A 15,624-nucleotide genomic window follows, 5' to 3' on the forward strand; every position below is an offset into this window, starting at 1 on the left:
CTGGTGCACAAAGCAGTTTCCTTTTGAAAAAAATGTTGCTGCTGTGCAACAGGACACTAGCTCAGAAGCATTATTTTAATGTGGGCACAAGGTCTTCCACTATCTAGGTCTTTACACTTTTACAGCACAAGCAATGTTAAATTGTTGACAATCTGTTTATTATTTCATATCCATGACGCTTGTTGACAGAGATGCTGTTACAGATCTGCTCTTTACCCACCTGTTATCAAATTATAGTCACAGGTGGGCTTCTCCACTATTATCTCTGTATTTTTAATTACTTAGTGTTGCGTCCTACTAACGGTGGATAATACTTAGCAGAAAGGACAAGAAAGGGTGCGTTTAGTGGTTGTAATTGATGGAAACCATAGGTAAATTCCTTGCTGTGTAAGAAAAAAGATGAAGCTGAGATCTAGAAAACGATCTCATCTAGAAAATGCCTGCAGCCTGCCCATTTGTAGATGAGGACGGCAAAACGTGCTTCATACTGATTCTTGTATTATAAAGACAGAAAAGTCGTGTCCTGCCCTCCTCCTCTTGGCACGCTTTCTTGACTGAAATTCTCTTCCACTGCAATGATGTATTTAAAGACAGGTCCTCTGACAGGACAAAACCTTCTAAAGGCTAGTACTGCAGTGGTTCAGGTCAGCTACCCACACTCTCTTATTCCAGTTTCTAAAAGGGAATTGCAGGTTGTTTATCCCGAGTGCACCTCTGTCAGGGTCCCTTCTGAGTCATAGTCACAGTGGCAATACTGAAAGAGAGATGAGCAGCAAGGCTGAAGCCACGGCTTCCAGAGAAGGTTGTCCCATGACAGCTGGTCAGGGACAGCATGCAGGGATCTGGTATGGTTGTCTACTGCTAGATTTATGACCCTGAGGATTTCATAGAAACGGCTCTCTGTTTCTGGAGTCAGTGGGACTTTCTCTTCAGGGTCTCTGGAAAGATCAAAGAGCAGTGGGGGATCATGCTGTGTGATGAATCCTCCATGGCAGAAGCAAACATGAGAATTGTAGCAACCATTGGAGTCTTCAGGACTGAAGTTTGGAGTGAAGAAGAAGACTTTCCAGACAGATTCACCTGCAATGTACAGACATAAAACAGCTGGTGATAAAACGACAAACGAAAAGTCCCCTGGTCTTATGAAACCGTAATTTACACCATGGGAAATCAATCTTTTGCTACAACCTTGCTTTGTACAGGAACTGCAATATTCTGAAAGACTAAAACAAAACTGAGCAAAACAAAATTGAGCAAAATAAAAATAAGCAAAACATGGCAATTATCATGCTACACATATTTATGAAATAATTATGATCATTTCATTCCCTTAGAAGAATTCTAATTAACTAAACCATAGAAGACTTAAAAGAACATCGCATTTTTATATAAACAGTGCTAAGAAGATTTACATAAATATTTACCAAGCCATTGCACTGTCTTCTTCAAGACTTTTTAAAATGTACCTTTGCCCCTTGACCATATTCAGACACCACTGGGCCATGTCTGCTTCTCATTTTGCTAATCAAAATAATTTAATCTTTACCTTTTTCTCTCTTCTTCTCTTTGCTGTATTAATCCATTGCCCTCTGCCACATGCTTTCATTGCAAACATCCGAAGACAGATTTTCTTATTTTATTAAATGTGATAACATAAAAGGTATAATGGATGCTAAATTCCTTTCTTAGGCCTCTAGTTTGTTTTTATTTTTTTCAAAAAATAAATGTTACGATAGTGCGATACTTAGGTGACATTCTGATTTGTAAAAATTGGAACCAAAGATCTTCATTTATAGATTAGTCATTCTCTCTCAGCTTAATTTTCTGTGTACAGAAACTGAACTGTCTGCACTAGTGTAACTTCAGTCAATATTTTCATTGTTTAATAAAAATAATTATTTCTTGCATTAAGAATAAGCAGATATCAGCTGGTTCCTTCAAGAAGAACTCTTGAACAGAAGGTACACTGGACAATCTGAAAATACTTAACAAGAAAAAAGTAAACAAAAAATGGCAACTATTTTTCATCAAGTATCACAGAACAGACAGAGAAGGCAGGAACAGACAGGCACTTCCACGGAAGCACACTGTCCTCCCAGAGCTAGGAAAGCATACAGTTCTCCAAAGATGGACCAGGGAATAATTAATTAGAGTTAAAAATCTACACTTTATTCTTAATAAAAGTAGGATACTAAACAGCTAAGGTCTATGATGTCAGACTATCTACTCACTTGAGTGTATACAGATATCAGAAATACATATTCAACAGTAATTTACATTCCTCAGCATCCTATTGTGAAAACATTTTTTGTATCACCTCATTTTTTAAAATACCAGGAGCAAAACTCTTTTTGGTATTTTGTTGAATTTTGTTAACTTCACAGAAAGCTTGTTAATGTAGTAACAGATTGTCACAGATTTATGTGTGTTACAGTGGATAATATTCATTAATCAATTCACCAATTCATCAGTTCAACAGAATGGAAAGCAGTACAAAATGCAGGAAGGGCAGAGACAAATTGGTGCATTGCATGCTGTAACTACATCACACCCAATTTTTAAAGATAAAAACAGGCTTAAAGAAATGTTTCAGTGGACTAAAGAGTTACAGGCTGCAGTTCTAGTCTATAGCATGAATTTAAAGACAGTAGGTGACCTTAAGATTCTTTACAGCTGCTTCTGTCCCACAGCATTTTTCACATTAGAAGAGATTTTACCTTTAGGAACCAATTCAGTGACAGAGCCTGGAGACTTCCAGTTCACTTAGTCTGCACTTAAATCAGGGTTGGAGGGGTGATGGTTATTATACACATCAGACTGGGGGAACTCTCTGAAAGCTGCTTGGAAGTAGAGCACAGGGGAAAGAGCTTTAAAGGCTGAGCGTGACTTGCTGGCACAGACAATAGGACGTGGCAAGTTTTCAAAGGCTGTGGAAATGCAATGGAACAGTCTTACTGGGGAAAACGGAAGGGGAAGGAAGGGAAGGCAAGGCAAGGCAGGCAAGGCAGCATTCCTTCATCTACCTGTCCAATAACATTTTGAAAGGTTGGTTTGATACTCGAATTCTTTACTGTTTTCTCAGAATTAAAATAAACAAACAAAATCTAACACTCTTTCTTAAATTTCTTTGAACTTAGTATGGAACATTTCCCAGAGCAGAAATATTTACTGAGATTTAGAAAGTACATTCTGGGAAGGTATGTAATTCTATACTAAGCATTCCTTCAGCCTCTTTAATTGGTGAGATGGACGATGACAAACAGAAAAAGTGGAAGAGCTTTATTAATCTGTGAACCATACACTTTTGCAGACCATGTAACATTTGCCCCATCTGAGAATTTGATTCAGGGCACTATAACACCTCAATAGAAGAAGAACAGAAAAAATTTATATAGCTATTGAAACGTCAACTAAAAGAAATCCCAATAAGGCCATGCACATAAGAACTTTGTTGTCAGGCTGTCTTATTACACACCTATCTTTGATGGTACTTCTGTTGAATGACATTGACATTGAAAAGAAATTTTCAGTCAGCTTTTTTTGGTGTTAGGCACTGTAGCACCGGGCCAGTCCACGGGCTTACAGATAGCAATATATATTGGGGATTCTGAACTAATGCAAGTCAGTACAATCGGCTCCTATAGGTAAGACATAGAGATAGAAGTTGTACTATGACTTTTTTTCCCCATAGAATAAAGACCTGTTCAGCTTTGCCTATATACAGAGCATACAGCATGGTGTAAAATCATGCATGGGGCTGGGGACAGGGCATGTGTGACATCACATCTTGCCTGAATTGAATCACATTGCTAGTGTTCTGAAGAGTTGATGCCAGTTTATCATCTATGCAGCTACATAATGTCACGATCATACTGCGCAAAACAGCGAGCTCTGGGAGAGCAAAATCTGTTATTGTGCAGTGTTCATCTGTTGCGGTGCAGTGATGTTTCGGCGAGGATCTGAAACTTCACGTGGTGCTGGAGAAACAGCAGCGCCGATTTCCCAAGCATTATAAAACCGATGGCAAATCTGTCAGTGTCGGTGGCTGTGAAGAAGCCAGTGTAATATACTAGGAGACATAAAGAGCTGTCAGACTTCTAATCTGTAAAGCTGATGAACTGTATAAGGCTCAATATTAAAAAGAGAGAGCTCTCTCTCAGTCTCTCTCAGTTGATATAAAATCTCATTCTGTCAGAGGGTTAACTACAAGGATCAAATTAATCTCTCAGTAATTAACGATACCTTTGTTCTGCAAAGCATCTGGATAGTAAACTCTCTTTATATAAAAAGATAACTATATGTGTCATCTGCAGTGCAGTTAGTAGTAAAATTGTCAGGGCTCCCCCACAGCTAAATATATCAGGTTCCTTCTAAAACAGCAGGCAAGTCCTAAGCCTGAAGCACCCTTCAAGATCCTGTCCCAGTGCTTCACAGCTACTTTATTTGGCATTCATTTTTCCTGCAATTCTCCAGCTCTCTGGATTGTCCAACAATTTCACCTACTGAGCTTTCAGAATATCTCTCCTTCACACGTTAAGAAAAACAAAAACTACAGAAGTTCCACATATAAATACTTTCAAATTAAAATACAGTGCAATTAGTTTGAGCAAATCTGCTGTGAACATGATCATTCACAGTTCGATCTCCCTAACAGACTCTTCTTCTGTTTCATTACCCTTCATCCATCTATTTATCCTCTCATACAGACAATCATAGCTCCAACAGACAGGTAGCAGCTGTGAGATTAAATAAAAAGACTCTCAGTAAGATATATTAACATTTCCAAGTTGAAGTGACACACTGGATATGGATGTCATTTCTGTTATAATAGCACTGTTCTTAATCACAGATGGTGAAAGGATGTTCTCTGATAAGCAGTTCTTGAAGTGAATAGAAGCTGTTGCTGTGTTATTGCCTGGACCTCATTTTTACTGCATTTAATCTATGACAGTAGCTTTATAGGTTTGCTGCTACCGTCATTTCCTTTGTCCATATTATTTTGTTTCTTATTTCTGTAGAAGAACAAGCTAAACAAGTCTGTTCTTCACTGCAAATTGAGGAGCTGGTCTCTCCTTGACTTCAGATGCCTTTGAGCATAACCCTCTGGCCGTAGCGTACCAATGTAAATTGCCCACAGACTTTTCCTGAATCTTGAGTGTACTCTGTAGCCACAGTCGGCTCCCACGCTCTAACTCACGCCAGCTCTTCTTCATTTATACACAGTACCAGATGAAAGCTGCAAGCACTTGAAAATGACATTTTTCAGATAACTCTTTTTATTGTTAGATTGCATCCTTTCTTCCCACTTCTTACATCTTTAGAATCAATTAGAATTGTTAGGTTGTCTACTAATCTTATATAAAGTAGACATCACACGTGTATACATTCAGCTCTTCGATAATTTAACAATTTAGAAAAGGTTTCAGTCGCTAAATTCTTGTAGAAATATATATAGCACATAGAGAATACTATTTGGCTACTATAAAGAAAATACACATTATTTTAATGACTGTGCATTCCTCAAACAGCTAATAAAAATCTATTTGAGTTTAAAATTTTTTAACTTTATTGTTCTTTCAGTGAAAATTTGTATTTCTTTAGATACCTATTTTAAGTATCTGGGTATCTTGTGATGTTACATTGGTACATCTGTCAAAAGACAGAATTAAGTCCCAGTGTAAGTGGAGAATAACTGAGTGATATTCAAATACATAATGTTAGTTTCTGAGAATCAGTTGTTGCTAAAAGAGGCTTGCATAAAGAACTGTGCAGAATACACAGTACTTGAAGTGAAATCATGAAAAAAAATGGCAGTAGCAGTGATTTTAAAATCTTAAGGATAGAAACTACAGTGTTCGGCACCCTCTAAAACAGAAAGGACTGCATATTGGTGGATATCTAATAATCATTCTGAACAACTGCTGAAGGAAAAATATAAGACATGGTGAAACCACACTCATACTCCTAAAGTCAAGACAGAAATCTCATGATGGAGCTCATTATCTAGATTAAGTGCTGTGGTACAAGAAGGTACAATACAGCTTGAATTCTGTTCAAGATTATCTGCTGAATAGTAGCAGCTGACAAAGAATTATTTTCCTGAATTCTTCATCATCATCTTCAAAAATAATTCATTGATTATTTACAGTGTTTTCTTTTCTTGAAAAAAGTCCCAAATGGGAAGAATCCGTGGGTACAGAAACTATGCTGCTAAAATAAGAAGTGCTATAATGCAATGTTATGCTTCATATTTAGTCTTAGTTAACAGCAACACAGAAGAATACATGTTGCCCTGGAAAAAAATTACATCCATAGGAACTTCATGCACATAATCCAGGTATTTGCTAAAGATTTGTTTGAAGAATCTATTTACTTCCTGAATAGTCCCCGAATTTTCAGTTCGTCCAAGCAGCAGTTGATGGCATGCTGAAGACAGAAGATAATGTTGGCACAAAAAAAATTACTGGCTATTTCCAACCTATATTGAAAAGTCCTTGAAAACAGAAATAGCTTATTTTAATGCTTGTAAGAGAAATAGTATTGATTATTATGTAGTCATTTTCCATTGAAGTCAGTAAGAGATACAGTTAAGAACTAAAAGAGCAACACACTTAAGAATGTAACAAAGCATAGCCACTTTGCCAAAGTTGGCAAAAACCAAAGAGAAACCTATTCAGAACTGTGTTTTGTCTTTTATTCTTTCTGACCTTCAAAAACATATTTTATTAAGAAAAGATAAATTGAGGACAATCATTACTCTCTTACATAAAGTGGATGCAATCATTCTGAGTGAAATGAACAGATCTGCACAACTTAGACAGCAATTTTCCCTATGCTGAGCAAACGTACGAGACAAAGATGCAAAGGAAGTCCTGAGAAATTTCTGCAAATATTTTCAGACAGTTTTGAACCAACCAAAACCAAAATTTCCACCAGGAATTTGATTGCAAATTATTTTCTCCAGTTATTTTTCAAAATTTGGAGGTTGAAAAACCTTTGATGCAGAGAATGCTAATAAACTATTCCAAATCATTAATCTGAAAATTCATACCGTCTTTAGCATTTAAGTAGCAAGAACAATATCTAAAAAAAAAAGAAAAAAACATATAAAGTTGCTTTAAAAGTGAAAAATAGAAATTTAGTAAATGCAGTAGCCTACAATTTTGTGCACTGCAAAGAATACTGAATATTCATTTGTTTTATTTTAAAAAGTTGAGGAAAAAGGTGAATCACAGAATGAACCACAGAATGGTGTTGGTTTGAAGGGATCTCAACGATTCTCTAGTTCCAACCTCCCTGCTAGGGACAGGAACACCTTCTAGTAGACCAGGTTGCTCCAAGTCTCATCCACCTCCAGGGATGGGGCATTCACAGCTTCTCTTGGTAACTTGTGCCAGTGCCTCACCATGCTCAGAGCGAAGAATTTCTTTCTTAGATCTAATCTAAATCTACCTTTTTTCAGTTTAAAGCCATTAACTCTTGCCTTATCACTGTGTGCCCTTGTCAAAAGTCCCTCTCCAGCTTTCTTGTAGGCCTCTTTTAAGTACTGGAAGGCTGCTAGAAGGTCTCCGCAGAGTATTCTCTTCTCCAGGCTGAATAACTCCAAGTCTCTCAGCCCTCAGATTATCTTTGTGGCCCTCCTCTGGACTCGTTTCAACAGGTCCATGTACTTCTTATGTTGGGGGACCCAGAGGCAAAAGCAGTACTCCAGGTGAGGTCTCACAAGAGCAGAGTAGAGGGGCAGAATCACCTTCCTCGACCTGCCGGCCACACTTCTTTGGATGCAGCCTAGGATATGGTTGGCTGTCTGGGCTGCAAGCGCACATTGCTGGCTCATGTTGAGCTTCTCATCAACCAGTACCTTGAAATCTTTCTCCTCAGGACTGCTCTTAATTCATTCTTAACCCAGCCTGTACTTGTGCTTGAGGTTGCCCCGACTCACCTGCAGGACCTTGCACTTGGCCTTGTTGAACTTCCTAAGGTTCACGTAGTCCCATCTCTCAAGCATGTCAAGGTCCCTCTGGATGGCATCTCTTCCCTCCAGCATATCAGCCACACTACACAGCTTGGTGTCATCAGCAAACTTGTTGAGGGTGCACTCGATCCCTGTCCGTGACACTGACAAAGATGGTAAACACCACCGGTCTCAATACTGATGCTTGAGGAACACCACTCATCACTGGTCTCCACTTCGATACCGAGCTGTTGAATGCAACCAATTTCTCATCCATCTAGTTGCCCATTGTCAAATCCATGTCTCTCCAATTTAGAGACAAGGATGTCATGTGGGACAGTGTCAAATGCTTTAGATAAGTCCAGGTAGATGGTGTCAGTTGCTCTTCCTTTATCCACCAACATGGTAACCCTGTTGAAGAAGGCCACTAAATTTGTCAGGCACGATTTGGCCTTGGTGAAGTCATGTCGGCTGTTACCAATCACCTTCTTTTTTACCATGTACCTTAGCATAGTTGTCAGGAGAATCTTCTCCATGATCTTGCTGGGCACAGAGGTGAGACTGATTGGCCTGTAGTTCCCTGGGTCTTCCTTTTTTCCCCTTTTAAAAAATGGGGGTTATATTTCCCTTTTCCATTCGGTGGTAACTTGACCAGATTGCCATGGCTTCTCAAATATGATGGATAGTGGCTTAGCAACTTCATCCGCCAGTTCCCTTATTACCTGTGGATGCATCTCATCAGGTCCCATGGACTTGTGCACCTGCAGGTTCCTCAGCTGGTCTCGAACCTGATCTTATCCTACAGTGGGCAGTTCTTCATTCTCCCAGTCCCTGCCTTTGCCTTCTGTGACTTGGGCTGGGCAGCTAGAGCTTTTGCCAGTGAAGACTGAGGAAAAAAGTCATTGAGTACTTCAGCCTTCTCCACATCCCGGGTAACCAGGTCTATTGTTTCCTTCTGGAGGCAGCCCACATTTTCCTTAGTCCTCCTTTTATTACTGACACACCTATAGAAGCTTTCCTTGTTGCCCTTGATGTCCCTAGCCAGATTTAATTCTATCAGAGCTTTAGCTTTCCTAACCTGATCCCTGGCTGCTTGGACCATTTCTCTGAATTAAACCTTAACACCAAAAGTACAAATCACAGGATGTTCTATTAAAGATGATCAGCTGAGAATCTTATATAAGTTTATTCCTTTGAAATTTTCTAGAATTGTATTTCCTGTTTTCACATAGACTTTTTCAAGGTTAAGGTATTTCAGAGAAATCCTACAGTTTGCCAGTGTAGACATCTATGCAAAAACTAAACTTCATCTCGTAGTTCTCCAGTCAGCAGAAATGCTTGAGTTTGAAGAGAAGTGTTTTAAGAAACCAATGGGAATATTTTCTTATCTTGGTGGTGTGCAAGGTGGATAGAGAGATCTTCAGCTATTCTTCAGATGACAGTTAAGTGATGGAAAAGGGAAGAAACCTTGGCTTCCTAATTTCCAGCTTTAAGGAATGCGTGTGTGCAGCATAGTGAAACAGGCTTTACCCTTCTGAAGCACTGTAACCTGTTAAAATCTCCTTCCTACTAAAAACAAGAACAGAAAAGGGTCTCCTGGGGTTGCAGATGAGATGAATACATTTTAACTGTTCTTTACACAGGACTTAAATGGAGAGGTCAGAACTGTTTTGATGAAAGGTTACTTCAGATCTGTCACTCAATTAATATAAAATCGTTTTGGCTAGTAAGCTCTTTTCAGTCATGCATGAAGTAAACAAAATAATCAAAGCTTTTTTAGGGGTTTTAGGTTTTTATTTTTTTTGTTTGTTTGTTTTGTTGGTTTGTTGTGTTGTGGGTTTTTTTTTTAGTAAGGAATCATTCATTGGATTGGTGTACAGGAGGTTTGGCTTGTGCCTTCCACACTGCAGCCATGCCTGCTCCTTGGTTTGCAATCTAAACCAGGAGAAAGGGAAGTGCAAAAATAAGAAAAAAAAAAAAAGAAAGAAGATCTCTATTTCAACCTAACCAACTGGACTAGGAAGTTGGGTTTATGTTCTTACTATTATTAGGAATAGGGTAAATATTTTTTAAAAAAGGTCAGGATTTAATTTTTTTCCCCTGCTTTATTTGTCTCTGTGTCTCAGAGTAAGTAGGGAATGCTGGCAGGGAGTGGAACGCTGCAAGTCCCAGGGTATAAATAGCTCTGCCTGAGCCTAACAATAACTCTGCTGCCACTGTCACAGAGCCGAGCAGAGGCAAAAAATATTGTAGCAGTATTTGTCATGCTTGTCAGAAGAAACACTTTCCTACTTAAAATATTGTTAGCAGAAATTCATATCAGTTGATTAGGTCAATTTTCTTGAGCTTGATATAAACAGTTTCATGGTATCTCTTCAAGTTAGAAATGCTCTTCCCTTCGGCAGTTACGTTATTTCACACTTACCAAATAATATGCCTATACTGTGTCACCCAAATTCAGCTGCAGCTGCTCTGATATGAGGATCAAGATAGCAAATTAAAATACTTAATGAGATAGTTTACATAAATGACACTTCATGCTTGTTCTGCTTCCTCCAGCTGTTGTGTTGAAACATTGAACACAGACTTGGGATTTGGAAGACCATTTATGATACCTCCATGAAACAGGCAAGATCAGGTTGGGGGCGGAGGGGAGGCAGAAAAAGAGAGGGGACAACGAAGAGTGAAGGTGATGCTCACAAATCAAGTTAGGAAGCAGGGGAAACAAAATATCTTCAATAGTCAAGTAGATGAAAAGATCATAATGGACTTCAGCAAGAAACAGTACTAAGTGACTCAGATGTTTGATACAGTGCAAAAAGGTATATCTTCTTGATATTATCAAAGAAGAAAACCAGTAGCAAAGAATGAATCCAAAAAGAACTTAAAAAAAAACCCCAAAAGTAAAACCTCAAAATGTTTGTAAGATAAGAGACTTCTCTAGAGAGAACAGTGGAAGTGAAGCTACTTGTGAGACTGAAAGACAGAAAGGCAAATGGCAGGAAAACTCTCATAAGGGTCAGACTTTATTACGCAGAATAAAGTTGCAGAAGTTGCAAGAACGGAAGGACTCGCACATAGGTTTGATAAATTAAGAGCATCAAAATGAGTTTCACCATCAGTGAGGACAGAAGCTCAGAAATGGGAAGAGAAAGTGGAATAAACAGATGGGAAAAGGATGAAAATAAGGTAAAAGGACATTGCTCAGAAGAGAGAAAGGGGCTGCTCTTTGTCCAACAAAAATGTAATGTAAGTAACCTGAAGACTCAAGAGTTATTACTGAAGGAAAAGTAAGGTTTCTCCCATGATCTATGTGTTCTGAATTAGATATTTGATGCTATTTAAGTCTTTCATGGGATTGTGTAGCTGAACCTGTAGAGAACAGACATAAATCCACATCATGCTGTTACTTTAATATTTTTCATGCATGGTGATCCTCAAAACCAGAAAAGCAGTCTGCAGCACTAGCCTTCTACTGTTCTGGAAATCTCAAGAAAAAAATTTGCTGTAGAGCATAACATGCAAATGTGTAAATATCAGTAAAAAATACGTCTATGTATCTATAGAAACTTGTTACTTACTGTTATAGAATCATAGAATTGTTTAGGTTGGAAAGGACTTTTAAGATAATCAAGTCCAACTGTTAACCTAGTACTGCCAAGTCCACCACTAAACCATGTCTCTAAGCACCACAGCTACACATCTTTTCAATACCTCCAGGGATAGTGACTCAATCACTTTCTTGGGCAGCCTGTTCCAACATTTGAGAACCCTTTTGGTGAAGAAATTTTTCCTAATCTAAATGGCCCTTGGCACAACTTGAGGCCATTTCCTCTTGCCCTATCACCTGTTACTTGGGAAAAGAGAACAACACCCACCTCGCTACAACCCCCTTTCAGGTAGTTGCAGAGAGTGATAGGGTCTCCCCTCAGCCTCCTTTTCTCCAGATCAAACAATCTCAGTTCCCTCAGCTGCTCCTCATAAAACACATGCATTAGACCTTCACCAGCTTCAGTGCTCTTCTTTGGACACACTTCAGCACTTCAATGTCTTTCTTGTAGTGAGGGGCCCAAAACTGAACACAGTACTCGAGGTGTTACAAGTTTCTGTACAATTTCTCTGATTGATAGACTACATTGCCACTGCATGTTGCTCTTAAGACAAAGACTGGTGACAAGGAATGAGGTTTAATGAGACTTAATAAAATTTATAAAGTGATTTTTGAGAAGGACATCTATGCCTCTACATTAATAGCTGCCTCAATCACCAACAATACTTACCTGTAAGAAAGAATAAAAAGATTCTCAGAAAGCTGATAGCTAACAGACAAGGTAAATGACTGTTTTAGTCTTCTGTTAAAAGGAAAATTGAACAAGTGAAGCAAGTGGCACTTTCTTAATTAGATTTTAAAGATCTTTATGCCAGTGTAACTCAAATAAGGATATGTATCTCATCGATGTCTTTCTTTTCTGACCATTCTTGTCCGTTCTTTCATGACACTGATGCACGGATGAAATCCCATTCTTTACTACAAAACCAAGTCACTCTTTGTATTTTACTACACAGTCTAACCTGGCTATCTTATTTATTGCATATTTGTATCTTATTTGAACCTCTGCTGATTTAAAAGAAAAATGACACTGATTAAATGACATGATCCTAAAATTCTCAGTCAACTTCAAGAGACTCCCATAGTGTCATTCCTGATAATTAGCAAAATAATGTTTTTCACATTGTGAAAAAGGTGACAAGGCATTTCTAATTTTAAATTCAAGGTACTGAGTAGGATTTATTGCTCATCATTATGCTGCTACTTAATATGTAATTTGACAATCTGGTCATCTCACCTAATTTTGAATCACTGCAATGTGGAGGTCTTTACTTTCTCTTTTGATGAAACTGATTAGCTCAGCTTAGCTCAGCTGTAGGTGTTTACACTGTAGACATCGACATGTTGACATCACCATCATCAGAATTTGCTAAAAATCTGAGGTGTCAAGAGTCTTGAGGGCACCGAAGCCTCAGTGGACCCCCATCCATGCACCCTGCTAATGGATCAGGATTCCCATTTCAGCTCAGCCCAAGGCCATCAGTCCCTGCTGAGTGGTGCTGCAGGAGTGTCTGTTCGTAGCCCTGTCTCTGGATGGCCCCAAGTTGTAGCCTTTCTTCCAGCTCTGTCTTGTGCTCACATCTCCTCCTGCTCCTGACTGGACTCCCTGGTTTGACCTTGACCCTGACTCACCACTTTGCCTAGTTGGGGACTACTGGTGGACTCGGTTATCAGCACCCAGTTCTGCTCACTCTGCTTGGGTGCTGGAGGACATTGCTCTGTCAGTAAAGGTACTACCAGTGCTGAGTCACTTATGTTTTTTTTGGAGTCACCTAGAGTGAAGCATCACTCCAAGTTAGAGAGTCAAACTTCTTGTCTCTCCGGCATTCTGTAGTCCATCTTTAACTTTGCTTTCTAGCATCAAATATCTATCTACAAGGTACTGCTTCTTATGAAAGATCCCTCAGGGTTCATAGATAGTGGGTTAAACATCTCTTCCTCTCAAGTATATGTAAAATCTACATATAATATCTGATGCAGCCAGAAAATGCAGAGAGGGATTTGCCTTCCTTGTCCATATACATTACTTCTGTATACATTTTTTAATGAATCTTACTCATCCTTAATGATCATTCAATGACCTTTGAAATATAATCACTAGCTACAGTACATCTGCATTGACTCCACTCATGCGATGTCTGTATCTTTCTCATATTAATGTATGCAGTTTCCTTTGATCCAGTTGTAGCAAATAGGAACAAAAGCTCATTTCAGATATTTCAAATGAATTTTCTTTTTGTCATCTAATTCATCCCCCTGCCACTGTATGATTGTTCCCTACAATGTATTTTTTAAAAGCTCTCTTGATGGATGGTGTCTTCTATTGTAACTTTTGTGCTACTATCATTCATTTCCTTTATTGCAGAAGACAAAGACATTTTATTGGCACACTCCTTTCACTTAGTGTTTTATCTACTAACTTTTTCAAATAAAAATCCTTCACAAACTTTTGCTGGAGATTAAATAAAGAATTTTGTGCAGATGGTTGTCTCAGAGTTCATTTGGGTTGTCCCATCCCTCTATTACCTGTTGCATTGTCTATTCTAAATTCCATTTCTACACCTCTTGTAGAGTTGTGGTCCACTGAAGTGAGAAGTGAATGTTAAAATCCCTATGAATTTACTTAGAGGATGATTTCATCTTGTTTGCTTTCAGTTCAACAAAGTATTTCTACCTTAGCTTAAGAATACAAATAATAACCTCATGCTTAAATTTAGCAAAGTACAATGTAATCTGTGACTGAAGCTGTTGTGTGCTCAACTAATTGTTTAAGCAAAGATCTACATATGCTCCTCAATTCCCATCAAATCTCCTACTTCAAACTATTTGAGAAAAATAAAATTGAGTAAATTATTTTTTCAGCTATGTGCTGTTGCTTAATAAAATAGTTAATAAAACTTTTTTTTTTTTTTTCTGCATTGAAACTGATGGATACATCAGGAGTGATTTATTTAATGCTATCTCAAGGTCTATAGGAAGAAGAAACCTGAATCAAGTTTTACCAAGTCTAAGACAAGTGTCCTGTTCACTGGACAACTCTACCTTGTAGAAAGATCAGTGTTCAGCATTTAGATCTTAGCTCCCTGAAGATTAAACTCATGTCTGCTTAGCAACAACTTCTAACTCCAAACATAAATTCCTCAGTTACTCAAGTTCCCATTGGTAAAATCTCATTGCTTTTTCTTCTTCTATATGGAAGAAGTATACCTTCTATACATGGATGCGTATATCTGACATACTACCTAGTACATCCAGCTAAATCCAGGTGTTTTTGAGCTATGTGGTGCATGGACCTGGGTGCAGCATTTGGAAAAAGTGCCTCCCACCTCTTGGGTCTGCTGAAGAGATTCAGCAGTATAGAATAGTCCTACACAAGGTCCAGAGTGCTCAGCTGAGATGTCATCAGCCCTGGAGTGAGTTCAACTCAAACTAGAAGAAAGCATAATGGAGCGGGGAAACTCCAGTCATTGTCCCTCATTCTCTGCATTATACCTCCTTACACTTCTATGTTTAAAAAAGAAAAAATTGCTAGGACTTCAGGCAGTGTTTGATTTCTCTCCTAAAAATGACCATAATTCAGATCTGAACTTAAAACTTCTAGCCAGTAATTTTCATGGCCCATGAGGGGTGTGGGTTTTTTGATTTTTTTCCCCATAATACATGAGTGGCAAAATGAATTCTGATTTATTTTTTTCCTGTCAATCTCTGAAGCACAGTTGAAGGAGGGTAGGTTGACCACTACTATGAATGAAGTGGTAGAGACAATGTTTTCTTTGGCTTGATCTCCTACTTTTAACTAACTATATAACTCAATGTAATAATTCTAGCATGCCTCAAAGTATCTTTGAAGAGGCCACTTACGTCATAAACCTAATCCAACATTTATTATTATTTATTGTGATGCTATTACAGCTCTGTTATGCAAGACAGTTACAAAGATGAGTTTACAAAGACAGACTCTTCCTTGAGCATGAAATCCTACATCTTTTTATTGGTCTAAGAGTATTTTCCCATAGATTACAGTTTAGTTTAACGGTTTTAACCCATTATTTTAGAAAGC

The 15,624-nt window shown here is 38.3% G+C and overlaps 1 protein-coding gene across 1 annotated transcript in view; it reads right to left on the reverse strand.

The window, feature by feature from the left end:
* Positions 1-697: 697 nt before the first annotated feature.
* The window catches only part of STS (steroid sulfatase), a 90,155-nt gene continuing 75,228 nt past the window's right edge, over positions 698-15,624 (reverse strand). The window contains exon 9 of the mRNA XM_086609546.1: positions 698-1,080. Within this exon, the coding sequence (XP_086465672.1) occupies positions 698-1,080 (383 nt within the window). The remainder of the gene's footprint in view (positions 1,081-15,624) is intronic.

The sequence above is a fragment of the Tauraco erythrolophus genome, chromosome 1, assembly GCF_009769465.1.
Source record: "Tauraco erythrolophus isolate bTauEry1 chromosome 1, bTauEry1.pri, whole genome shotgun sequence".
In the NCBI taxonomy this organism is placed as follows: domain Eukaryota; kingdom Metazoa; phylum Chordata; class Aves; order Musophagiformes; family Musophagidae; genus Tauraco; species Tauraco erythrolophus.